This window comes from Accipiter gentilis, chromosome Z (genome assembly GCF_929443795.1).
Source record: "Accipiter gentilis chromosome Z, bAccGen1.1, whole genome shotgun sequence".
NCBI lineage: Eukaryota > Metazoa > Chordata > Aves > Accipitriformes > Accipitridae > Astur > Astur gentilis.
The window spans coordinates 77,391,160-77,418,026 of record NC_064919.1 but is presented as its reverse complement, the minus strand read 5'-3'; the positions used below and the strand labels follow the sequence as shown (position 1 = coordinate 77,418,026).

At 42.9% G+C, this 26,867-nt stretch overlaps 1 protein-coding gene across 2 annotated transcripts in view; it reads right to left on the bottom strand.

Annotated features, from left to right (window-relative positions):
• Positions 1 to 16,351, bottom strand: part of CCBE1 (collagen and calcium binding EGF domains 1) — a 100,311-nt gene extending 83,960 nt beyond the window's left edge. For both annotated transcript variants that reach the window (XM_049795851.1, XM_049795850.1), the window contains exons 1-2: positions 16,236 to 16,351; positions 15,996 to 16,076 (exon numbers count right to left, since the gene is read on the bottom strand). In XM_049795851.1, coding sequence (XP_049651808.1) covers positions 15,996 to 16,076; positions 16,236 to 16,336 — 182 coding nt within the window. In that variant the 5' untranslated portion in view covers positions 16,337 to 16,351. The remainder of the gene's footprint in view (positions 1 to 15,995; positions 16,077 to 16,235) is intronic.
• Between the last annotated feature and the right edge of the window lie 10,516 nt (positions 16,352 to 26,867).

The window sequence follows — 26,867 nt, the reverse complement described above, 5'->3', positions numbered from 1 at the left end:
CATCTCTAAAGCAGACAGAAAATGCAGTTTTCTCCTGAGATGCACACCCCTTGCCTCTCCTCAAACAACTGAACAAGGGGCATTTCAGAGCACCTCTTCACAGTTCTGGATGCTCCAGGGGAAACGCTGCCTCAGTTTCTCTCTGCATTCTAGTAAGAAGCCTAGAGTTTTCAAAGACATCATTTTTCCCTTATTTATTCAAGTTAATGGGCTTTTTCCTCTTCGCCACCATGGCAGACTGGTGCTCATCCTGCATCTCTGCATTTCCAACTCCACATGCCCCAAAATTAAAATGATCCAGGATTAATTTTCTCTTAAAAATCTGTGCTTCTTTACATTTGTGATCAGATTCATGTCTTTAATTTCCTCTCAGTCCTACCCTGTGGTACCATGTCACACAGCACAGTACAAGGGACTGTGGGGAGGACAGTGTAATCCTGCCATGCCCTGGTGCTGGCAGGGGCTTCTCCCTTCTGGGCATATCCAATTCCTGCTTCAGCAGACTTACACATTCTCCCCAGACTCCTGATGAGGCCAAAGTGTTTTCCATTTCTCTGCTTTCTTGCAGCACTCTTTAACAAAGCTAAAATATTTGCAAGCAAATGAAAAAGAAAACTTTGAGGCAATTTTGCAGCTATCTGTACAGAACTGCATGAGTTAAAGTCACACATCTAGGAAGGAAAAAATGCAGCCCTGTAATCAAAACCACTGCTGAGACTCTTGGATAATTAACAAGGGAAAACAGAGAGTATATTCTGCCTTGGCATTTGGAAGCAGGACACATAACCTTAAAATTAAGAGTCTTTTCTGCTCTCTGCAGTTCAGGGATGCTGATAAACATGGGAGAATTCAGAGAAGAACTCGGGGAGTGATCTGACAGTGAGGGAATACAGAGCATCATCCTAGTTGGCTTGTCAAAGATACTAAACACAGACTTGATCATATTCTAAAATGAGATTTGGTAATCTGGGGGTTTTTTCATGTCATTAAGTTACAAAATGCTAACACGTACAGGAATTTACTGATCATCGCTAATCTTTTCTTTCATATACCCTCTACTTGAAGCACACATCCTCAGATGATACGTTGGCATCTGACACCTACCAAAATCGATGGAGTGAAGCATCCAAATGGTTTGACGATCTGTCCCTGAGGGCATCACAGGGATGAGAATAAACTTACGCTGATCTTGACAAGACAGGGCTACAAATAGAAAGGCCTGTTTATAGTTTCTAGTGAAGATACACCAGTCCATTGAAGATTTCCAACTTTTTTTAAAATTGCACATCTTTTATTTATTTATTTACAAGCAGCCCAGAACTGCTGACTATCTAAACAAATTATGCAAGAAAGAAGCTGGGTTTTGTTGGGTTTCGTTGTTTTGGGGGGTTTTTGGGTTTGTTTTTTTTGTTTATTTGTTTTTAAATCCTGTATTACCCACAATCAAAAATAACTTTAAAAATCTATGGTGAGAAAGAAAAGTGCTGAAAACCAGAACTTAATTGCTCATACACAACAACTGCAGAGTTAGACGATTCCTTGTAAAATACAATCAGATTACTTCATCCTGAAGGGAACTGGGAGACATTTCACAAAAGTTGTATTCCAGGGGCTAAATCTCATTTTCACTATCACTTAAAGCAGCATAAATCTAGAGAAGCTCAATCAAAGCCAGTGGAGATACATAAAATTTGCACTGGTGCTGCAAAACAGGTTTTGACTCCAACTAACTTTTTGTTCACAGGCACTGGAAAACAAACACGAGGTATTCTTGCTGTCTTGGATAAGACAGTAATTTATGTAGTATTTTTACATGTATATGCTGTCATATTTCAACCTAAATTTCTTCTAAGAGAATTCATGCTCTGCCATTACAGATAGCCAAGACATTGCCAGAACCTTCCTAACTTCAACAGCTGAGATGCTAAGTTTATAAATAATTTGCTTTTGTTATGATTTTCAGCTATGTGCTGTACAAGGAAAACTTAAGGGCTCTATGGTTAATGCTCCATCTAAACATTGACTTTACGAAGGGAATCATGGACCATCCAACTGTAGCCTATGAACTACCTCGGGGCATTTAACAGAAAAGTACATTATAGAAAATTTACTTCTTAAGAAGGAAATAAAAAAACATTGTCAACAGAAGTAATAAAGGCTTACTATAAACAATACAAACAAAAAGCAGTAGGTGTCTGTGCCTCTCAAAATCTTTTAAAGATGGTGTAAACACATAGTCTGAGTAAAGCAGGCAAAATAAGCTGCCATTTTTACAGCTGCTACCAAATAATAATAAAAAAAATCCTGTGTTTACTTGTAAAACTCATGCTTCAGTAAGAAAGGGTGCAAAAAATAAATAAATTATTCTCTCCAAGAAACTAACAGTTACGCTGCATAAAGATACCATGAAAGGTTTCAGGGAGTCTTCTGAATGGGGAATGTCTTCCTGCTATGGGGTAAAAGATGGAAAAGTATCTTCAAAGGCAAACAACTTCATTTTGTCTCCAGTAACAAGGAAAGACTTGAAATTATTTAAAGTCTGCAGTTTAGCCATTTTTAAAATAAAAACTGTTTCTAACAGAAGCTAGTGTCTACATCTGTATTTATGAAGAACCTGCTCTTCCAAAGAAGCCTTTGTCATAAACAGACGTTTTCCATGCTATATTAATGGGCTTAGGAACTACAGGTTTCCTACAAACAAAAAACCCCCAAACAACTAAAAAAAAAAGGAATAAAGTTGCTTTTTATTCAGATACTAATATCCAGCTTCAGAACACTCATTTGACACTTCACTTCCAAACCCAAATTTTGGAAGCCTCTGCTTCTTTCTGCCATTATCACTGGGCAGCTTGGGATGATGTAAGTATTCATGGTCCAGGTCTTCCCCTCAGCAGTCTGTTTAGCTAATAGGGCAGTGAGAGGTGGTAGCACTTGATTTGGACCACTTCTGAAACTCATGTTCTCAAGCATTTCCCACAAATACCAATCGTGTGCATCAAGAGCAAGACATTAGACAGACTTTTCCAGTTCTCTGATGCTGCTTTGCAGCTTTTTTCCACGTGCATCCCACCATAGCAGGCAGGATGTTTTAATCTTTTGAAACAGTTAATCTTCTCACAACTGAGACTGGATTTCAGTAATAAACACTTGCTGTAATTTTTCATCCTCTGGGACATTATATTTCCAAGAAGCAATGTCAAGATGGCATTTAATAAAAGGACTGCTATATTTCTTTGGTTCTTTCTTCCAAAAGAGAAGCCCTGCCGAGCAAAGCAACAAATTGGACAATATGGAATACAGCCAAGGTCTTCAGCCCTAAAACACAATTAAGAGGAATCTGAATACAGGAAAGTTTCCTCTTGATTTCCATCCTGAAGATATAATTGTCCTGCATTAAATCTTTGCCAAGTCCTTAAGGAAAATGTCTTGGAACAATTTTCTTTTCATTGGAACAACTTTTAACTGTAATGGCTGTAAGGTCAATGAAAATGTTTGAAGTCTCTTTTTCCTGGTACTTAAAAATATCCAGCAGTCCATATTGCAAACAAGCACGTGTAAATAAATATATGTGTACATGTTAGCCATTCTTGCTCCCGACTACTTGTTTTCTGCTGGTCTTTTCACTCCACCACAGCTATTTTCACTGGAGATGTTCCAGTGATGTACCATTAGCTTATTCCCACTGTGGAAATACTCTGGATATTTTTGCAACATAAGAAAACATCACAAAAATCTAATTTGTCTCTTGGTGGATATGAAAAATATAGTTTAAGAAAGGACCATTTTTTTCTTCTTATCTCAAACAGTAGCATTTTGTTGAACTGGAATGACAGCAAATCACCATAAGTAAGTCAGTCGAGCAAGTTATTTGAAGATTCAATTTATGGCGACCTTCTTTGCTGTAACAAGAAGACTACATCTTCAGTGTAATCTGTCAAGTTCTTTCTTCTGTGAGGCATAAATTAGGCTTTTTCCTCCATTTTATAGCTGGAGAAGTAGCTGATACTGACATCCTATAGTAAACCTTAGCGGGTAACTGAAGGCAGAATTTGGCATGATACGGCTCCTTGAGGAGCACACAAATTTAGCCCAGGATCTAGAACTACAACTCAACTCCTGGCAAGTCCATCCTAAGGTTAAACAACATTGCCTCCCAGGGTCGCAATACTCCCACTGATGTAAATCTGGAGGGGCACCATCGAGGACCCTTTCAGGCATGCTCAATAAAACCACAACTCAAATTATGGGTCAGTGTGAGGACAACAAACAGCACAAACAAGACTCTGGCCAATAAACTCAGCTTGGAAAGTCAAGCAGAGAACTTGCTTCATTGGTAAGATGCATTCAATCTGCTTTAACAACTTTTTGCTTTCTTTTTTCATGGAATGTGAAGAATTATGAAGAAGAATTCCCAAATGGATGCACTTTGGTATATGTCCAGGGAAGTCAGCAGAGCTATGGAAATGCAACCCTCTGCAAATCTTTTCATACAGCGTCTTTAGTAACCATGCAGGGGACCAAAAGAGCCATCATTTAACACAGGTGAGCTTCTAAGGATAATCAAGAAGGGACCACAAAGGAAAGTGTCCTACAAACACATTCATACATGTCAAGTAGTTTTCTTGAGCTTCTGTGCCACACAGAGAAATTTCTGCGGGAAAAGGACCTAATTTAAGATCAAATACAAGGAGAAGGTTTGAACACACTCTGAATCTACTTCAAAACCAGAGGAGATGCCAGGAATGCAGGTCTGTCTTTAAAAGACTTCCATGGGTAAAGGTCTTCACTGAAGTTATAACACTGCGGAATTTTCATTTCTCTTTAAGAAGTTTTAAAACTAAGAAGAAATAGAACCTGTTAACTTGGCCTGAAGGATAACGCTTTCCCTTTCTCTCCATTGACCCTATACGGAAAGAGCAGACTGAGCCTGGGCTCCTAAAGGAGACTCTTAACAGAAAGGTCTGAAAACCGGGAAGTGTCAGGTTGTCCCATTTCCCTCCCTCAGCCCTATTTTACTGGTTTTTGTAGGGAAGAAAGAAATGTGGGGAACTGAAGTGTGAGAGTGGGCAGGGAAACACACTCAGCAGTAACATTTTTAATAACTTCTGTTTTGCTATTAGACAAGCTAGAAGGCAAGCAGGACAAAGTAGGATAAAAATGTGTCCCATGTTCTCCATTTTAAATCACATTCTACTTTGTGCTTCTTCATTTTAAAATCAGAAAAGCTTGAAATGAGATTTTTTCCATAAAAATTAAAAAAAAAAAAAATAATAAAACAATGACTCATATTCTATAGGCTCCTCATCTCTCAATTTTGAAATTTAAAGCAATTTCAGCAACTGCTCTCTGGATATGCATTTGTAGCCTCCAGGGAGTAGCAGAGTCTAGTAGAGTAGACATACAGTTTCTTCAGAAAAAAAAACAAAACAAAAAAAAAAACCCTAATGAGCTTTTTAAATCCAGATATACATCAAACCAACTTTTCTACATCTGCCTAAGCAAATATACTATTTTTCATATGAGCAGAATATTATGTAAGAGATGGAGAAGCCAACATCTGAGGCACCACGAGAGTCACAGTCTGAGGCAATGCTTGCCCGTAGACTGTCTGGGCCATCATGCAGACCAACAGCCCAACCACAGTTGGGTTCATCATGCTACTGATTTCCAGGCAGTGCACAGAGATCAGCCCAGACTGCCACCATGTCTTTCTGCCACTGCTCCTTGCTCCTGCCTTAGGAAGCTGCAGTTAAAACCACATATCCCCAGGAGGATCAAGCATTTACCAAACAGTAGCTCTAGTGGCCCCTGGTCCCTCAAGTCTCTCTCTCACTCTCTTCTTCTCAACCACTAAGATCTACCAAAGACCCTCAACCCCATTTTCACTGTTTTTTTCTCTTTCCACAGATGCTATTATAAAGATTAAATAATTTTCCCTCTGGCTATTTTTGTTTGAATTATAACTCATTTCAACTCTCAAAGGCAATAATCTCTAAACTAAGGGGTTTTGTCAGAATTCCAGAGAGCAATGTTTAGGAAACGACACTGCTTTTTGGTGCAGCTATGATAATAAACTCTATGATGAAAATTGAGTATGATAATACCATCTTGTTGAATAGGCAAGATGTCAGATTTGCAACATATATTAAATGTGTTGAATGTGATCATAGAGATATTAACATTCCACTGAGACATTGGAGCTCTGGGCAGGAAGTTATTTGCAAAGAAAGAACATATCCAATAAAGCTATTTGCCCTCTCTTATTAAAAGAATTCTGAGCGTACTTTTTTTGGGTGTGTTTTCACAGATTTCTAAATTGTAAGCATTTACCCATTACTCATAAAATATTACAATAATACTTCATGTACTTCTTCATCCATTTTGCAAACTGTACCATGTAACTTCTTGGACTTAAATGTCTTGTTACGGAGAATTAGGTGGTCATTGAGGGAGGGAAATGAGAGACTATGAAGCCAACATGAACACTGCTGTTTTACATCAGAAGCTATGCACTACTAATTTCTCCATAGAAAGACTATTGTTTGTCATACATTTCCTAGCCCAGATGAATATTGTCCTATATTTTTCCAAACTCTCTAGTGTAACTTACCTTTGACTTATAATAAACCTATTCATTCTCCAAGAACAATCCATTTGAAAACTCAGATCACAGCTTTGATTTTGCCTCTCTTTCCCACTTAAAACATTGTGTATGCACTGCTCTAGCTCCCAGCTAAGTGAAAAGGAAGGAGAAAAATTCTTTCATGTGCATTTACTACTGAATGGCTGCTAATATTAATACAGTTAATATAATCACTGTGTATTTCACCTTATTTAAATTCCAGCACAGATCATCGGTTAAAATGGATGTGGTTAGAACTTCAGGTTAACAAAAAAACCAGAAGTGCATGTTTTTAAATAGCTGGATGTACACTAAATGCTTTACGGTCTCGTACTTCATGTTTTGAACCAGGATCAACAATGAAATCAACACAACATGATGGAACACACTCTTTAAGCAAGAAGGATTTTCCAAACACAACTAAGCTCTGAGATTACTGTCTGCAACTGAAATTGTTTTTCTCTTTGACTGTTAAACAGAGCTATGCTTAAGGAGATGCAGACAAATGGCTTTCTTTTCCTAGGCCAAGAAGAAACCCAGTCAGCACTGTATGGATTCTGCTCTCCATTGTTTCTGCTTACAGTTGGAACAACATAGAAGAAACAGCAAAGCGGAGCAGTAGAGTGACATTTGCTACTGTTACTTCACAGAAGAAGGCACCATTAGTTTGAAAACTGAAAATGGACAGCAGAGAGAAAAAAATCTGAGCAGAATTTGGGGAAAGGTTTTTTTACTGTAAATCAAAGTCAGCTCTGCTTATTTGGATGGTAGGCACAAGTCTCAGCCTCCTAGCATTAATTTTAAAGAGAAGAACCTGGAGTGACCCATACGGGTCTGCAGGAGACATAAGCAGCATAATCAAAGGTCTCCATAGCAGATCTTCTCCCTGTCACTGACTTAGCACAAACCAAAGCCCTCTGCCATCACCAACAGTTCCAGCTGAAGTGACACTGGAATTGAACACTCAGCAATGACACACATTGAGAGAAAAGTCATCTCAGGACTCAGGGCACTGCGGTGGAGACAAAAACCAAAAGATCAAACTCAAGGCTGCGACAATTCAGCACAATCTCAGTGAAACCCAAAGTCACACGTGCCCCAAGCGACCAGCATTATACGAGAGCGAGCGCAGTCTGAAATGAGATTATCCCAGGTACAGTGTCTCCGCATATCTGCAAATCAGCGGTACGGGCCACACCAGGTATCTCACACACACCTGCTTTGTGACCTTGCTGCACACACACAGTAACTGCTCTCCCAAACATGCAATGACAGAAAACCAGGCAAGCACAGAAGTCTCAGAGAATCTGTCGCCCACATGCTTTTCATACTGGGCAATGGCTTTCACAGCAGAACATGGGCAATCCCATCTTATCTGGGATGTCTAGCAAGCCTCATCTATTTTTCCAAGTGTAGTTTAAATATTTCATGGTCAACTACTTCCCAATAATTCTGTGCTATTACAATGAGCGAAGGCAATCTGAACTGACCCAAGACTGAATGGGCAATTTAAATACCTGCCTGTCAGGTGTTCCTCTTGACCCCACACAGACCCATGCTTTACAGAGGGTGAGAGAGATTTTCCAAACTGAGGAAAGAAGGAAGGAAGGAAGGGGACAAGCTGTCACGGGAAGATGCATCAGCTCCTGTAGCTTAGCTCCAAGTCTAGCTGGGAGGGTAGGCATCCTCCCTGGGGTGCATGCGTGTGTGTTTTTGTTTGGTTTTGGCTGATGTTTTGTTTTCCTGGGTTCTACTTAAATAGAAGCCTGGAAGCATTTAAATTATAATTCTTGTGATGACCTCCCTTCTATCACACACGTATCTGTCACACAACAACCAGCAAGATGGAATTTTTCTCTTTTTATGTCTATATTCTTTTTTTTTTTTTTTTCTGCCTGCCTCATGCCCCTGGGGTTTTTTTCCTTTCTCTTTCTTGTTGCTCCCTGTCTTTATCCTTCCATTCCTGCCTTTACTGTCTTGCCTATTTTGACTGCAATCAGTACAGAACAACCCAGCTCAACTGGTCTCTATCACAATGGGAGCAGTAATACAAGTATTTATAACATCCTGCTGTTAGCAAGAGAGACTGCAATCACTTTTTTAAGGACAAAGCAGCCTGACCTTAGGGAGCATATACAATACTTAGGATAATTACAAAAGTCATATTCCCTTTGGCGGCCTATTTTATTACATATTTCGTATCAGCCACAGGAGGCCCTGGGGCTACTATTTTGTTTGTCTGGAGTCTCTAAGCTAGACGACACACCCGGCAAAGTCAGTTCACATTTAACCCTATATTCTGTAGATGAAAACCATAATGCAATGCACCTGGATTTCATTATTGATCAAACCACCAAGGAGGGCACTTATCATAAAGCTCTTGGCTTGCCAGTTTTAAAATTCTCCAAGCTGCTTTGATGTGAACATCAAAAACTTCTGGACTACGTGAACAACCATTTGCCAGACCTCATCCTTTAACTGTAGCATGTCCTACCTCAGTGCACCACTCACAGTAATTATGCAATGGTCTGAAAGATCATTAATTATATTGGTTCATTTTGGAGTGAACTGGCTGTACAAAGGAGACACTGCACAGTAAACCCACAGCAGCACTGCGTTTTGGTGCAGGAGGCTTTGCTCCAGCCAATAGCATCCACATCTGCTGAGATCCCAAGCATCCCTAACCTCACTGAAATTCAGTAAGAATTAAGATCCTTAGCCTTAGTACCTGAGACAGCAAAGTGACCCATAAAGTCATGGCCACCCAAAAGCAGAATGGAACCTACAGACATGTGTGCACGTGTGTGGCACTGGTGTTACTCTTAACCGGCAGATATTCACAACGTGTCTCAGTAACTGTGAGCAATCTGTTCCCTTGGCAATCACAGCAAAGGAAATAGAATCAAACTAAGGACTGACTGCAGTCAGAACCATGACACTTCAAAGTGCTATTTTCAAAGCAATAAGGAGAAAAAAATTATAGGAAAGCTGGGGAAAAAAAAAACGTTTTAGCATCATTGTAGCATACACTGTTTTGTAAAAAGGTAGTGTACTGAGGCAAAAGTTTAATTTATTCATATGTAGGAAAGTCTACCTGTGATGACAATTTCCAGGAAGATTTTTTTACAATGTATATATAAAAGACACAACAAAAACTTTTTAACTAGGGGAATACTTATGTTTGTTGCATCTCTTCATAAACACAGTGCTAGTGCACGAATTAGTAGAATTACTACTATTGAGACTCGGAGAGCAGCACTCCTTGCACAGATGTGCCACATCACAAAGCTGCTGAACACATCGTTTTCATGACGATGGTTTGATATGGAGTTCAAAAGGTCCAATACTATATGCATATTCACAGGCTTCTTCATAGGATGAATAAATTAAGTTCTGACACTCCTCATTTTGCATCTGATCGCCAAATAGCATTGATGCAGCTGTTTTCAGCAGTGCTCACGGTCTACATGGGGATGTTTCAGTTGCTGATGCTACCCCGAGTGATGCACAGTTAGCAGCTCACGGCAGTTCACCACCGAACTATGTACAAAAGAAATGCTGTTAGTTTTTTTGAAACGTAAAGAAACTCTTTTGGCAGATGTGGAATTACAGCTGTTGTATGTGTCTAGTTTTCTAAAACCAAAACAAAATTCAAAGTCATATCCTCTCTTAAATTTTCAGCAAAATTCCACCATGGAGTGCATTTCCCTGCAAGATAACTGAGGATTAAGCAGTACTTTGCTCTAATCAGATAAATTTCTTGGTTTTACTGTTATATTATAATATATCAATTGGGGCCTTTTCCGTTCTATTTAAACTAAAATGGTTAGCAAACCTTCAGAGAGGAAACACAACAGCAACGATAAAAAAGAAATCTCTGAAAAGTCAGAAGATAAGATGACAAAACGTCATCCTTGCTTACTCCAGCTAAAAGCTTCAAAATTGTGTACAGCATTTTTTTGCCTGTTGGAAAGCTCTGCAACACGCTTGTCGAGTATCTGGGAAGGAGGAATTGCATATGGTCCCCAAGGGCATATTAGTGAAAGTGCTGCTCTTTGTGAAACAGCTACAATCCAACTTACTTGCAATTACTTTTATCTTTTAAGAATGTGCAAAATGATACAGTCTATAAAAATAGTAGGCTCCACCAGCAATATCAGCATTCAAGAGAGTAAAAAGAAATGCTTTTTGAGGCATGCGATCTCTGGTTAGCATCAGAATTAAGTAGGGTGTAAGTAACCATGCATTCTCTTCTGCAATACATTTGAACTGTCTTTTTGTTATGAAGTGTAGAGCAATCTTTCACAGCAAAAGTTAAAACCTGAAATGTAGGGAGGGCCTCTGTAAAATACTTGTAGCTGCTAATTATCAGATGAAGAAGCTGACGACCTACATCGAAATGTGTTCATTCTATTTGAAAGACCTTTTGCTTGCGAAATACTACAAAAAATGTTACTGATTAAGTTCTAGGCCAAGATTTAAGCCCTATAACATGGGGCTTATTTGCAGATATAACATGTAAAATTTGCCTCATCTTTACAAAGATTTTACCATCATTAGGTGGGACTGTTCTGCCAAGCACTCTTATTCTAAACCTCCTACTCTTTGCTGGTCCCGCAGAAGGAAGGAGCAGGAGCAGCCTCCAAAACTACACACAGAGAATTATTAATATATTTCTTGAGGAACTTGCACACTTCATTTTCAGAAAAAAATGCAGGAAACAGAGATGATCACCATGACCTCAGATAAAGATGGATAATTCCTCTTACCAGGTCAATAGTCTATTTGTTTAAAAAAATCAGTTTTGTCAACTAATTGAGTCAATTTTGTTTGCAAGTTGAGAGGGAATGACTAATAGTTTCAGCTCAATAAAAGAAAAAACCCCCTCCCTTTGCCCATGAAGGCAATGGCTAAAGTGTTCCTCCAGGCTACACAGATGCAGGTTCAAATGTTCACCTGCCTGATTCATGCATGCTGGTTTCCTTAATTTAGCCCTTTATTTTTATAAAATCTTCTGGAAAGGAGCAAAACTATTTCTTTCAAGTCAATTTACAATATTTAAGTGTCTAGTAGACAAAGAGATTTTCACAGTCAGGGGATACAAATAGTCTTATTTTCCCATCTGTTTCATGCTTGAATCTTCCTGCAACTGACGGGCAAACAGCTTTCCACTAGCAAGTGTTTCTGTTAAGTGTGTATATTGTCTTTCTGAATCATTTTCATGACACTATTTGAATTCTAACTGAATATAATATTTAGCTCTCCTAATGTACAACAGTTAATTAGGTCATCAAGTTTTGCTGGCTTTTAAAAAGGATGCAACTCCAATTAATAAATTGTACCAGATTAGATGTTGAGCCTCCTGAACTTGGAAGTGGAACTACCATGCCCTTACAGGAACACAGCTACATGATCACGATAAAGCAAGGGGATGCCTACTCCAGGTGCTGCTTTTCCTTCTGGAACACAGAATCAATGTACAGCAGCACTGTTTAAAATTAAAATGAATGAAGGACTGTAATGAAAAGGACTGCTGCTAAGATGTACAAACTGAATTGTCACGTGCAAGTGATAACACATGAAAGCACTGAAAAAAACTGCAGCAACATTCATGTAATTAAACATGCTAACATTGTTTAAAAGTCTATCTGAGAGTGAAAGAGGTTAACATCACATTCAAACAGCTGGAAAAGACAGTAACATGATTGGCACTTCATATTCTCATGCTGTCCAAATTTCATCAGATTTGATGAATTTTGCGTACAGAAGGAATCCAAAGTCTTACTGGACTAGGACATTATCAAAATATCTGCAGAACTTACTCTCTGTACCTACATGATGGGGCCACTAGTACCAGGTACTTTGTGCAGTTACATACAAGAGTTTAAAAGAGATTTGCACTGAAAAGATACTGTACAAGCTCCCACTGCTTTTTGCATCTGTTCCTCTGTACTCTTATGAAAATAAATACGGAGACCATCTAAAAAAATACAGATCAAACTAAGCCAAGGGCCAGACTGCACACATGCAAAAAGGAAAAATACATCTAATTATGTACAAGGTTGCTATGACCACAGGGAAAAATGCCAATATATTCTCAGTGCTTGGCCCCACTTTTGGCTTGGCCCTCTACTTGGCTCATCTTTATTCATGAGTAAACCTTGTTAAAAAAAAATTCAAGAAATATTTTTTGTGATGAAAAGATGCTATTTTTACTGAAGTGCTCTGCAAACATGCTGATTTTCATGAAAAATTCCAGCAGGAGGAATAAAAGGATGAAATTGTTTTCAGTCAAGAATTTACACTCTGAAAAACTAATTTTGCTCAGGAATTTTGACATCTGACTTCAAATGTATTTCTTTTGTTATTTAACTAATTCCACAGCAGATCATTAGTAGTGGTGCATGTTGCCTTATGTCTGACATGTTATGACATGAGATAAATTTTGTGTCCATTTGTTTAATTTCTAGACAAAAGGTACTTTGACCTAGTAAAGAAATTAGGTGTGTGTGCTAATAGTAAATAGCAGCTGACATCAACTATCATTTAAACTACCTCTAACAGTGTATATAAATTACTATATTATTCATAACTATTCTCATGATGAAATACTGTGAAAAAACTGTCTAGGAAGATAAAAAATTAAATTTTTTAAGAATAAATTTTTATTTATTTTTAAGAATAAATATGAGAACAATAAAATCAAGTTCCTCAGAAACCTGGAGGGAAAGTTCCTTAAAGACACGGCTCAGTTTCTATCCAGCTGAAATTTTTTAAATGTTCACTGTCATTCCAGATGTGAAAACTGAATCCTAAATGTCGTGCTTTAACCCCAGCCAGCAACGAAGAACCACGCAGCCGTTCCCTCTCTTCCCCCACACCGCAGTGGGATGGGGGGAGAGAACTGGGAGGAAAAAAAGTAAAACTCATGGGTTGAGACAAGAACAGTTTAACAGGACAGAAAGGAAGAAAACAATACCTGAATGTCCTATGAAATAAAACCCACCTTGAGGCACCACAGGATTAGTCAACACTTGCAAGTTTCCTGTCATCTTGTTAACAGCCTCAACCCCAAAATATTAATGAATCTTAAATTAAAACAGGTTCTGCCAAGGTTAATCCCACGTGCCTGCTGGAAGCACACCTTGCTACCAGGAGCAACGTGGATGCTGCTCTTCCCCTACGGTTCACCATCACAGGTGGGTGATGCTGCTGGTCCACGTCAGAGCGTGGCACACCTCCGAGGGGCAGGACCAGCAGCGCACCGCAGCACAGGTATGTCTGTTCTGCTCTGCTCTGCTGAGCCGCACACCTCTGCCTGGGAGATGCTGCCCTGCTCTTGTGCATACGACATCACGAAAGAGAGCTCGGATGGCGCGGGATGGAGCCCTCCTCATCCAACCCTAAAGGTTAGACCTCAGAAACACGTGATTACACAGCAACTGGTTTTTTTCTTTTTTGTAAAGGAAGGCAGCTCTAGCAGTCATATATCCAGAAAAGATTTGAAAACATGCACCAAAACAATCGAGAGTGCAATGCCGCTATTTGGAAACGCTCATTCACAGCCTGTGCTGATTTGGGATGGTGAATACTGCTTGGGATTGTGCAGGGGGAGAGCCGGCGAGGGAAGGATGGCTCAGCACAACCAGAGCCCAAAGGTCAGAAATACCTCAGCAAGGATGAAAGAAAGTGGGACTTGGCAGCTGGACAGAGTCCTGCTTTCTTTGTACGGTGGCCCGCAGCAGCCGGTGGAGCCTGTGAAGTCCTCATCCATTACACACAAAGCAGACCCGCTTTGCTCAGGCAGATTCGGGGACATGCAGTAACTGGCAGGACGGTCATGTGTGCGCTGCTTTATGCACCTCCTACTCTGGCTTCTTCCTTCAGTAACTCCCCACTCAGCACAACCTTGCTCACTCCAGTGCTCTGCTCCCACACCAGAGAAAGACTGCAGGGTCAACCAAGTACTCTCCTTCCCTGCAAAACCTACAGACTTTCTCTCTCCAAAAAGCGCTCTGTGCTGCAACAGAGCTGCTTATAAGTGGGCTCTGCCTCACCTTCACAGGGAGAGGAGAGAGCAGGGAAGGGAAGCAGGGCAGAGTGGTCTCCGAGCCCCGCAGAGCCCTTCCCAGGGGCTGTAAGGATGCTAAACGCTGCTGAGAACTGGGCAGTGGTGCGACAGCTTCTCAGGTGGCCATGGCTGCCGGGGGGCATGAACCAGCCCCGAACATGTGAGCAAGGGACAGCACCGCTGCACCCCATGTGTCTGCAGCTCTCTGGTATTTATGCCAAACAGAAAACACTCTGAGAAGCAATGGATGATCTCTGTAACACTTTTCACAAGCATTAATGTGCCTTATCGTATTTTTGGTATAGATAAATGGCTCCGTGCCACACGCAGGCATACACACACAGGCAGAGCACAGTTGACTCCACAAAGTAACCTCTCACAAGAAGCAGTTCTCATAGATGAAACATCTCATCTGTGGGGATGGGACTAATCCGAGGACATCAGTGAAGAGATATGTGTGTGCTCATACTTTGTGTATATTTCTCCAAAAGCACATCTAATGTCAACTGTTCTGGACATTTGTCATCATTAAACCAGCTTTAAAATTCTTCCGAAAAACAGATGATGTTTCTCAACTACGCAGCCGAAAAATGAAAACTCAGGGTTGGATTCATCTTACTTAATTTGAGAGGCCTCTGCCGAAGTCTCCCCCAGAGCTGGTCGCTGAAGAAGTTACTCATTCTGAGGGTATGATTCATCTACCTAAATGCAAGTGGCTTTCAGGTTGCATGAATCCAGTTGATCCCACCGATTATCCTGCAACCGATGCAGCTACAGCTCCAACGCACTCCTAGACATCCAGGTCAGAGGAAGCCTCTCTCGCTGTATCGATGACTGACGGCCAGGACATGGCTATCAAAACCACAGGCACCCTCTCCAGCGATGCCCTTTGAGGTGACACTGGCGGCGACCTTACTAAAGCCTTTCGCTGGGGCAACAGCCGGACTCGCCAAGGGAGATGCCGAACACCAGAGGGATGTGACCAAGTTATCTGCTTTCCCGGTGCGTGGGGCGGTAGAAATGCCGGGGTGGGTTAGCACAGGGCAGGGGGGAGGCAAACAGATGCCGCCGCTGCCGTCCCCGCGCCTGACACCAACACGCGTGTGCCCCCCCCCCCCCCCCGCACTCCCCTCCCGCCCCCGGGGTTGGCGGCGGGGGTTGGAGGGGCGGGAGGGTCGCAACACTTTCCCCGCGGGCAGCGAGCCCCGAGCCTCGGCCACGCGTGTGCCCCGCGGCTCCGCGCACCCACACGCCCACCCTCCGCGGGTGTCCTCCTCCCTTCTCCCCCGCCGCGACGCTCACCTGAAGCAGGTGGTCAGCTCGCCCGTGGGCTTCAGGCAGGGGTAGCGGGTGGTGGCGATTTTGTTCTCGGAGCACACCTCCCTGCAAGGCGCGGGGGGGAGCCGGGTTATTAAGAAAGAGGGTGAAAAACCGAAAAAGGAGGGGGCGGACGGGGGGCGGACGTGGGGGGGGGGGGGGGGGGCGCGGGAAGGCAAGGCACGGAAGCAGGAGCACGGGGGTCCGCGGCCGGGGGACACCCACCTGTCGCCGTCCTGCGGCTCCTCCCGGTAGGTCCAGGCGTGCCCCAGCGCCAGCAGCAGCAGCAGCCGGAGCGGGGCCAGGCTGCCGGCCGCCCGCCCCATCGGGCCGCCTCTCCCCGCCGCGCCGCTCCGGCTCTGCCCGCCCCGGCCAGCGGCGGGGCTGCGCCGACCCGCCGCTCCTCCCGCCCCGGCGGAGGGCCGCCCCCCGCCGCCGCCAGATGTGCCCGCGGGGAGGGGCCGCGCCCGCCCAGATGTACCGGCAGATGCGGCCCCGCGGGGCGGGGCGGGGCGGCCAGATGTGGCGGGGTCGCGGCAGATGTGCGGTGGGGGGGGGTGAGGGGGCATCGACGGCCGCCCCCGACCAACAGACCCCGGTACCCTCCCGGCCGCAGGGAGCAGGGGGAAAGGGGGCGGTGTGTGTGTGGGGGGGGGGGGGGGCTGCCCGCCCCCGGGGTGAGCGGGGCAGGAAGGGATGGAAAGGTCCGAAACCGCGGGGGTGACCAGCGGCTCCCGGCGCACCATCACTGATGCTTTCCAGATTCGGCGTTATCTCAAATCTCTTTCCCAAAGGAACGGAGCAGTTCAAAGCATCTCAGCTGCGACGGCTGTTTATCCTTCTGTAGGGCTGCCGCTTCCCTGCCATTCATAAAAAGGACATTAACGACAACAGACTCCGATAAAGCAGTGCATCAGGTCTGGCCCGCTGTACCATATCCCGTTTTCACGGTCAAACTGCCTGGGACCGGGGGAGCAAACCTGCAAAACGGTGCTGCCTTGGCAAAGTGTTTGGCCCGTGCATTGGCTTGGATCACCACCTAACTTCCTACCAGTAGGCAAGGCTCCAGGGAAACGAGGGTGTGCAAATCAGCCTTACCAGCACTTTCACCTGTAGTATAAATAACCTCATTTTACAGACAGAAAGATCAGGGAAATGCAAGCAACCGATTGTACTCGTGTGTTATTACACCCAGAAAAGTCAGGGACATGCAAGTAACAAACTGTAGCTCCTCTATTAAACCAGCACAGAAGTAGTAAAGGGGTGTAAGAAGACTCGAGCAACTTCCTTTCTATTTTTTGCTCTGCCACAGGCAACATTTGAACAAGTCACTTCGCCATTGTGCGCCTCAGTTTCCCCTGTCTGTAACACGAAGACCCTAATAGCAAGTTAAATAAATAAAAAATGGAGATCCCCATCTGTGAATAAGCTACGATTAAACTGTTAATCCCTTCAGTATGTTGTCTGGTACCCAGAAGAAGGCTAATGATAGGTGGACTCTTACTTTGGAAACTCTGGGACTTGTCAGAAATTTTCCCTGACTTGCGCAGCATCTGCTGTCACCGCAGTCTGCTGTCTCTCTGTGAACTGCCAGCTTCAAGGCATTTCTCTGCTCTAGGTGCCACTGCATATTCTCTCTATTCCTGTGCTCAGTTAAGCAAAGCAATTCTTCATGGCAGATTTTTTCCCCCCTACTTGTTTTTGCTTTTGCTATTGAGAGGATGTTTTACATGTTTATTCCATCGTAATTACTTCTTTTCCTTTATACAAATAACAAGTGAGCAAAGACAAGACTTATTGTCTTGAAGCCAGACAAGACTGTGGGTGTTTCTTGCAGGGCTAAGCCCTTGTCTCTCTCAGACAGCCGCTCCTGATTTGGCGATAACAGGAACAAAAGCAGGACCTGGGTGCTTGGACCCAAGCGCTCGGGAGACACCTGTCTCCACATCATGTTCTTTACTCTCCTGCTCCAAGTAGAAAGTATCTAGTGACAAGTTCTGAAACGAAGAGAGGTTTGCACTGCTGTAACCCCTGTGATGTCTATAGATAACAAAGTATTTAATTTACCACATTCCAGAAGTGGTCACAGTCCCTTCAAAAAGCTCACTTTTTTTAAGAAATTGAATCATACCTGAGCACAGAGCTGAAAGCCTTTGGATGATTTTCAGCCCATACCCAAGTGCCATGACTTCGGAAGGGCTCTGATTCTAAAAGGAACCCTATATAGGCCTTGCATAAGTGTGCTCCCAAGAAGGTTTTTCTTTTTTTCCAGAACTTTTGCCATCCAATGCAGATCTGATTCACTACCTGAACTGCTTAACTCGGCGCTCTGCCTTTTCTTTGATGCCTGCCACCCACATAGAACTGTATGAACACACTGTACTATCTTTTTAATTAAAAATCTTATATCAGCTTATATATGTATTTATTTAATTCATGCATACAGTTTTGTTAATTTAAACAAGGTAACCTGCAGGTGAAGCTAATCCTGTACTCAACTCTTTGCCAAAGCAGGGCCCAAACTTACATATACAAAAGAATTTATGTGTGATCAATAGTTGATAGAAAAGAGAGGTTGAACAGCACCATACTTTGCAGCTGGTAACCCTATTGCAGCTGAATACATTGAAGTTGAGGGTTTCGTCATTTTGCTTCATCAGCTTCATCTCAGCTTTAATGACCATGCAGCCAGGGCCATCCTGAGAACAAGCCTTGCTTCCTGGAAAGTGTTGAAGGGTGGCAGTGGTTAAGGAAACACTGAAATGTTCCTGTTGCCTCAGGGAAGGAACAATCTGGGTCTGTTTGCATATATAGTAAATAAGCAGAATGATTTCTCGTGCGAGGGATGCTTTTCCTTGTGCGGGGTCATGTTAGTTTTGACTTGCTCAACTCAAGCACTTATGAAGTTGATTAAGCTGCACACTGAATTTTGGAATGCTCTCAAAGAAAAGAATAAGGAATTCAATGTAGTAAAGTGCTTATCAGAAGTTTTATTTATACTGTTTATGTAGGAAGATGCATTGTTTCCTGTAGTTCATTCATAATGATGATGTTAAATTAACAATACAAATTCAAGTTTCTTTCCTGGATTTTGCTGGTAACTGGAATATCTCAAAAGCAAGCTTTGATCACTGCCTCCAAAGGAGGCTCTTTCGGAAGTGCACTTCCATAGTGGAAAGGCACAACCTCTGTACACTGCAGAACAGGAGAAGGGTGTACAGGGCACCCATGACTCTTTAGAAATACTCTGAGGTAATCTGTGTCCATGAAGAGCTCACAAGATCTTGAGCAGTTATTATAATATCCTATTACTCACAGACCTCCATCAGAGCTGTTTTATTAGGCTCAGTACAAATGCACAGAGAGGTTTGAAAGTTTAATGGTGAATCTTCCTGAACATAGAAGATAATTTTTCCCTACTTCCTAGCCACACCTTTAAAAGTACAATGACCATAATGTTGGGGGGCGGGAGGGGGACGACACGACGGACGGGGTGTCAGGGTTTGGGTTTTTTTTTGTTTGGTGTTTTCAGATGTTTCACTGGAGTCGTCAGAGGTATGCACTGTGATTTTTCTTAATCCGTTTACAACTGACATTTTCATCACTGTATTTTCTAACTGCTTCAATTAAAAAGCAAGTAACCAGTTATTGTAAATAGTCTTAATCCCACTACAGCATTGTGTTTGCATCAAGTGCCTTGGTGGCAACTCCGCCAGATCTCCAGCTGTCGGCATTGACATGTTCAGGGAGATCAGAGCAGGACTGAAGGTGTAAACAAACAGAAAACAGAGGTTTTAAGGAACATCTTGGGCCAGGATGCTTTACGGATTTGAAAGGTCTTGTGTTGTTCATTTGTGAACTAGGTTCCCTTCCGGGTGAATGCCCAGGCTGAACATGTCTAGATCCAGACTTGTACTTCCAAGGAATATTGCACAACCCAAGCCGAGCTAAACATTCACCCAGGCTTGGGCAATATGGGGATTTCCTGTGCAATTTCAACTGCAGGAGGCATCTAGAGCAGTGTCCCATCTCAGAAAAAAGCCTGAACCAGAGAGTACAGAGAAAAACATGTACGTCCTGAATAACTATATCTAGCTCCCCAGAGGTGGAATTTCTTCTTAACCTCTCTGTGATTAACAGAGTTGCCTGGTCTGCAAAAGGCTGTGTGAAGCAAGAAACAAATAGGCAGAGCAAAGGCAAAGAGTGAAAGCCAAAGCTGTCAGAGATGACCCACGAGTCCACAGGGAGCAGGTCTGGGACAGTATGGAAGAGAGAGAAATGAAAGAAAAAAAAAGAAAGAGGAAGAAGCAAAGGGAAACCAGGGAAGAGAAAGGAGCTGAAGAAGTGTCAGGGAACCTTGCAGCAGGGGCTGATGTCTGCCCAGGTCTAAACAGGTATTACATCCTGAAAGAGTATGGTGGAGCAGCCAGCATAGCATCTGTCAGAGCAGGAAAAAGGTAGGAAGGGATGCTGAGAAGACAGTAGTCTGGTCACAGCAGCACCCAGTTATGTTTGGGTGGCAAAGAACAGAGGACAAGGAGAAAGGCTAAAAAGCTGGGGAAGGCACTTAAGCTTCTTATCTCTTTGTTCCAGACATCCTGTATCTATCTTGAAAAGATGAGAAACTGTGAAAGTTAAAATATTTTATTTATTTTGCCTAGTAGGTACAAAGTGTCATCTTACCTCTGGAGCCCAACATGTGAAATACACCACAGAACATTCATTAAATAAAAACACTGAGGCAGAGAGAAGATACTTCTAATCACAAACATTGTCATGGCACTTAATCCATCTAGGAGACAAAAGTCTCTGCTTTCTGTCAGAGGCATTTTTAGCAGCACGTGTTAATGAAGGACCGAGGTAGTTAAAATGTGATGCAACTGTTTTTAAAATATCCATGGAAAAAGGCACCTTGGAAAACATGCAATGGTGACCATCAGGCATTGCCTCCAGAAAGCATCAGGGCTACAGAAAGGAATAGTCCCAGACTGCTTCCTCCATTTCACAGATAATTACAGGGCTCATCTTAGATTAGCAGCAAAAATAAACACCTTTTTAAAATATCAGCTAAAACAATAGCACTGCTGAGCAAGCAGAAAATAGGTAAATGATAGCTCTAATCCACCAAAAACAAATCCTGATGGATACATGGGACCTGGCATGACACTAACCAGAGCTGACTTATTTTCTCGAGGGTTAGGTTTGAATTCCGTTTTGTTATAAGAGATTAGAGCTGAAGAATGCAAAATCTTCCATGGCATCCCAGATATCAAACAGCATTGGCCTGTGAGGTGCTTATGTGCTTCTTGTCATTCCGGGCTCCTTTGACAAGGCTTGGGCCATCACTCTAAGTGCACGAACAGCAAGATAAACAGATCCCTTCTACCCAGTCTTTGTAACAGTTAGAATGAAGTCCCTGTGCTTCTGAGGTTTATGAGGTTTTCCACCTAAAGTAGCAACTGCTCCTGTGATTATCATCCCATAGCAGTGGTGTGCTCTAGAAGCCCTGGGTGGTGAGGAAGCCTGTGGAAGGTCACTGACCAAGAAATCACTTTTTAACCACAGACACACACAAATACCTGCACAGTTCCCACATATGTGTACAAGAAACAGAACAGGTGGGGAACTAGGTCTGATGATACATAATGAACTAAAATTTGGGCACTTGCTCTTTTGTTTGCAAGCTCACATCATGGTGGCAGCACAGAGGAGGATGGTCCTGGGAAGTATTCCTTTTTTTCCCCAAACAAATTAGGTGGTCCTTTGATTAAAAAAGCTGTGGGAACCCTGTTGTAACATGCAAGTTGCTGGCAAAGGAAGTGCAAAACTCAAGGTTGTTGCATGTGCATGGCGCCAAAACAGCTCATAAATGGCCAGACTCTACCCACCATCCACCACCCCCCTGCCATTTTGGATGATGATAGATCCCCAGCAAGGTGGGGGAGTCGTTTTTGAAAACTGCACGCTGAGAAGTACAGAGACTAGACATAAAGGCTTGAGCAAGAGGAGACCTCAGTGAAACATCTGTGTTAACTGAAAATTCACAACTAAAGGGTGTTTTGTTTGTTTGTTTGTTTTTAATTAGATATGGTTAATCAACAAGCCTTTATTTTGGAACATGGAATACTGCTCACAGAAGAGCAAAGATGTATCAGTTTTAGTCAATGGTTTGCAAATGCTAGGAAAGATGTTCCAGTGAGTAAGGCATCAAGACACATATGTGGAAGACATCAGAAGAGAACAGATGAAGCAACCATCCGAAAATGTGCTTTTCAACATGCTCAAACACACATGTAATTCCCATGCATACAAGTAAGCGAAACTGGAGAAAATGTTTTCAATTACTTCCTTTGCCTCAGGCTGCTTGTATGACCTTGGGTAAATGATGTAGGCCCAGAACTTTTACAGTCTAAATATCTCTAAGCATGTGGGTCATAATCTCTGAACCTCAGCACGCTGTCTACAACATGACCTAATCTCTTCTTTCCCACCTTTGGCCAGGTTTGCTTATGTAAAGTCTAAGGTATTTATTTGAGGGGCAAAATTTGACCCTGATGACAGTATCAAAATATAAAATATACATCTTTAAAAGTGCAAAATATACCTGTTGTGTATAGAAATAGATATTTTGCACTATAGAATACATAACTAGTTTCCTACTTGTTCTTGATGTGGATTTCTTCAGAGTGCTCTACACTGCAGTGCTAATTTCATTCTGTTCTTCCAGAGCTGCTAAACCAAATTTTCTCCGTTATGGACCCGCCCACAGCAAGTCACGGTAAGCTCAACTATCCGCCACGGTCTGGTCCCTGCACATGGAGTTTCCTGCAGCCTGTGATCCCACCTGCAGTGCAGGCAAAATTGTCTCACTTGCTGTGCAGCAGATTTGCAGCTACAGCTTCACACAGCCCAAGACAGCTGAGGTAGCTTTGGTTACACCTGTGAAAAACCTGCTTTTCCATAGCTCACCTTAGCATTGCTTTAAAAGTACTGCCCATAGTGAAAGCTGTGCCAGGAAGCTGAGGAAGGTCAGTGACACACGGCGAAGCAAAGCAGCCCTCACACTGCTGTGCTCACGGCAAACCTTGGAGCGTGTGCCAAAGCAAATGCAGCCTGGAGACTCTGTACCCGTGCCCCTGCTGTGGCATCTCCCCCGAGCTGTATTTTCTTTGGCTTGAGCTCCTGCGAAGCTGTGGGCACTCTCCAGTGGCAGATGCATTAACACAGACATGACTGGATGGAAATCCCGAAGTTTTTGAGCCCTCTCGGAGAGTGCAGAGTCCTTGTTCATATAGTTATGGGCAAAGCCAGGTGCAGAGAGGCTTGAGAGATGTGTGGGTATGCTGCAGACTTTGAAATTTGCCTCTCCTGGGGTGCTAACTGCACCTGAACTCCTTGGAAAAGCCAGGCCACACATGCATGCATGTACAGCCCTGCCACCCCTTACCTCTAAATCTCCTGAGACAGGAATGCTTTACTTGTGTGTAATTTATAAGTAGGCAAATGGAGTTTTCCAAAATATAAAATCCCTCTGCTCACAGACTGAGGCAGGTTATTTAAACTGAAAATGAACCTGGCATGACAGCGGAAGCAACAGCTTTGCACTGACAGTGCAGTTTTCCCTTCCCTGCCATGGAAATAAGAGTATGTTTCATGCTTTTCATCTCCTGCACGCTGTTTTTGTCACCTTATTAGTACCGATACCTTTTTTCCCCCCTCCGATTTCCTTCTAAATGAAGCAGCTTTTACTGGAGTTTGAGTCTGCCCTTTGGTGCAACACATGTAACTCATCACAGAAATGGGCTCAATTCAGACTAGTCACCCATTTCATTGAAGTTAATCTGGCAAAACACAAGTGAAAAAAAGAAGAATACGACCTTCACTCCACAGCTTGTGACAGCTCACTCTCTGCTTATTTATTCTGCACTCCTTGCAAAAACACTCCACACATTCAATCACATCTCAAAGAAAGGGGTCAAAAGGCAAGTGTTTTTAAACTGTCTCAGTTAAAGAGTCCCTTCCCATTAAAGCCATGCTGGTTGTGTCAGAGATAAAAGACTGTTTTCTATGAGGACCGACTACTCTGACAAATCAACGATAAATTACTTAGAAATAGGCTCTGGCATATTCATTGCAGGAAAATGAATCTCCAGGCACACCCTCCATGATCAGCAGTGAATGCTGTGTAATTCTGCTGATGGCTGTGTGAAAAGTATACGAAATTACTTAAATCTTTTAGTGCTGTTTCAAGAGCAACGGTACTGCTTCTGGCCTCATCTCTGCAGTGGATGGCCAAAGACAAAGAAGTTTAAGGCAGTGGCATGGGATTCTTGTAGGGAAGAAAATAAATGATAGAAAATAAATAAATAAATAAATAAATAAAAATCTGTTCTTTTGAGCTTGTAAAGTGCAGACTTTCAGTGATCAGTGATGGATGGGGAAGACTTCAAAGTTTGTCACACACAGGCAGAAAGCAAACGGAGCATGTTAGGAAAGATAATTTTCCTGCCAGAAAAGGGGAAAATCCACATTCAGATGTTCATTTACTGAAGTGTTAATTGTTAGGTTAAATAGAGAATTTTGCCTTGAGAAGGACCTTTCTCTCCAAAACAAGCAATTTAGGTCTGGTTTGACGTCAGGCTAAGTGTCCTAATCCTTGTCTATCAATAGAAGGCTGACTGGCCTCAGCAAGAAATTGTGGGTGCTTTACACCAATGAATCTGGGATACATTCTTTTTCACATTTACCACTCTGCAGGTCCTTTAATATCACAAGCAGTCATGGCTTGATCTCGTGCGTGTCTGGCATCTTCCAAGGAGATCTTTCAAAACTCATCACTTGAACTCCTTATACACTCACCCAAGCACCAACACTGCCTTTTGCCAGCTGGCTTCTGCTCCTCCTGTCATCTGCATCAGTTGCACAACTTTACAGCAACCATTAGACTAAATGAAGGAGAAGGGCATTTCTGGAAACAAATCACACAGTTCTGTTCCCATTCTGCATCCACGTATCTACATTGTGATTCAAAGTTGTCACAGCAGTATCACAATGATGCGATAGCAACGGAATGTCCGTGCTAGCTCAGAACACAGGTAACTGAACACTCATGGTCTCCTGTGTGACCTCCACTGCCCAGTCTGCAAAAGGGACACAGCAAGAGCCTGCAGCAGCTTAGCAGCCTCTGTGAAGGGCTTGCACCTACCCCAGTGTATGGCTTAGATACCTTCTGTGTCTCCCTTTGCAGACATTTGCACTGGACACAACTGAAAATGCAAGCTGAAAACAGACATCCTTCTTCCCCCTGCGGCTCTTGAGATGCAGAGGCCGTGCTGAGCAGCCCTGATGTTATCAGTGCTGCCCTCACTGACCACTACAACTTCCCAGTGGTGATGTTCACAGCTTGGGTGACCACTATAAAATAAAAGCAAATAGTTCCACTAAGGGACTTACCAGCAGCATTGAATGCATGGGGTGCTGGTCTCTGTAAGGCCCCAGGAACAGAAAGGTGTGGGTGCAGGTATCTGCTTCCTCACAGCCGGTGGGTGAGCCACTGGGGTGGAGACACCCAAAGCCACAGAAGCTGCACATTGCCAGGGAATACAGCAGGCATTAGACATGCCAAGATCTTCCAGGATCTTGGCCTCAGTCCCTTCATGCCCCCCTCTGTCAGACCCCACAGGGGACAGACAGTGCCTGGTGATTAATGTTGTGCACCCTCCAGGTGTCTTCAAGGCAATACAGAGTCAGGTCTTTAAGACTTCAGGACACTGTGATAACAGGGATCCAAGTACTTGCAAGAGACAAAATAAGTCAATCAGCTCTATTAAAGTGCTTAACAATGTCCAGCATCTCCAGCAGAGCTCTGGAAGTATAAAAATGCTGGAGAATTAAGTTACTTTGTCCTTGTAATTCCAAATGGTCATTTGCAGTCAGCAAACTGTATTTCTCTTTTTTTTGCTGTGTACCAAGTAATAGATTTTCCAGTTCTATGCTTCAGCCAGAAAAAGAAAAAAAAAAAGAAAGAAAAAAAAAAGATGGATATACCAAGAAAACAAGTGCAAGTATCTGTCAAACAATATTTAGTTTGATTTCTCAGACAGGAGAGAGTGATTCCAATACTCCAGAAAATGAGCCATTTTTATATTACAGCTCTGCAGCTATTACTTACCAAAGTTAGGTCAACTATTTTCCGGCCTAAAATGTAATGGTCAGAAAAAAAGAGCAAATAAAGGAACAATCCTGACAGTAACTCATTTCTACTGAACAACAAGGGTAATTAGCACTGCATACCTTGGCACTTAGCTGAACCAAGCTGCCTTTCCTTCCTGACTCTTCCTTCAGGCATTGCATCCAAATATTTCCTTGGAATACGTTCCTAGTGTGTGCAGGAGCTATTTATAATCTACAACACTTATTTTTGGATTAAATACGTCTAGGTGGCTAGTTGCCATGAGAGCAAAGGGGGTTTCAATGAGTTACAAGAATGTGTATGAAATACTACGCTTGGGATAAGGCGTTTCCAAGCTGAGCAGCCCATACAAGCAAACAGGCTGTCAGATGTGGTGTGAGCAGGCATAGCACAGAAACTGGCTGAGTGATGCACAAGTGTGGCCTCACTTCCCTGGTGTCTTCTGCCTGTTTTGGTGAGGGATCCCTCCAGATCCTCTTCCAGGCTTCAGGCCAGTACTAAAGAGCAGCCGAGGGGCAGCTCAGAAGGGCTCCTCTGTTTATTCAGTAGCTGCCCTGATTTTAGACAGTATGTGCATTGGCTGAAGTCAGTCCATTGCCAGCCAACTGCATCCCGCAGAGGAGCAGAAATGTTTGTGGAGGGTCCATCCAACACCTTGTCAGCCA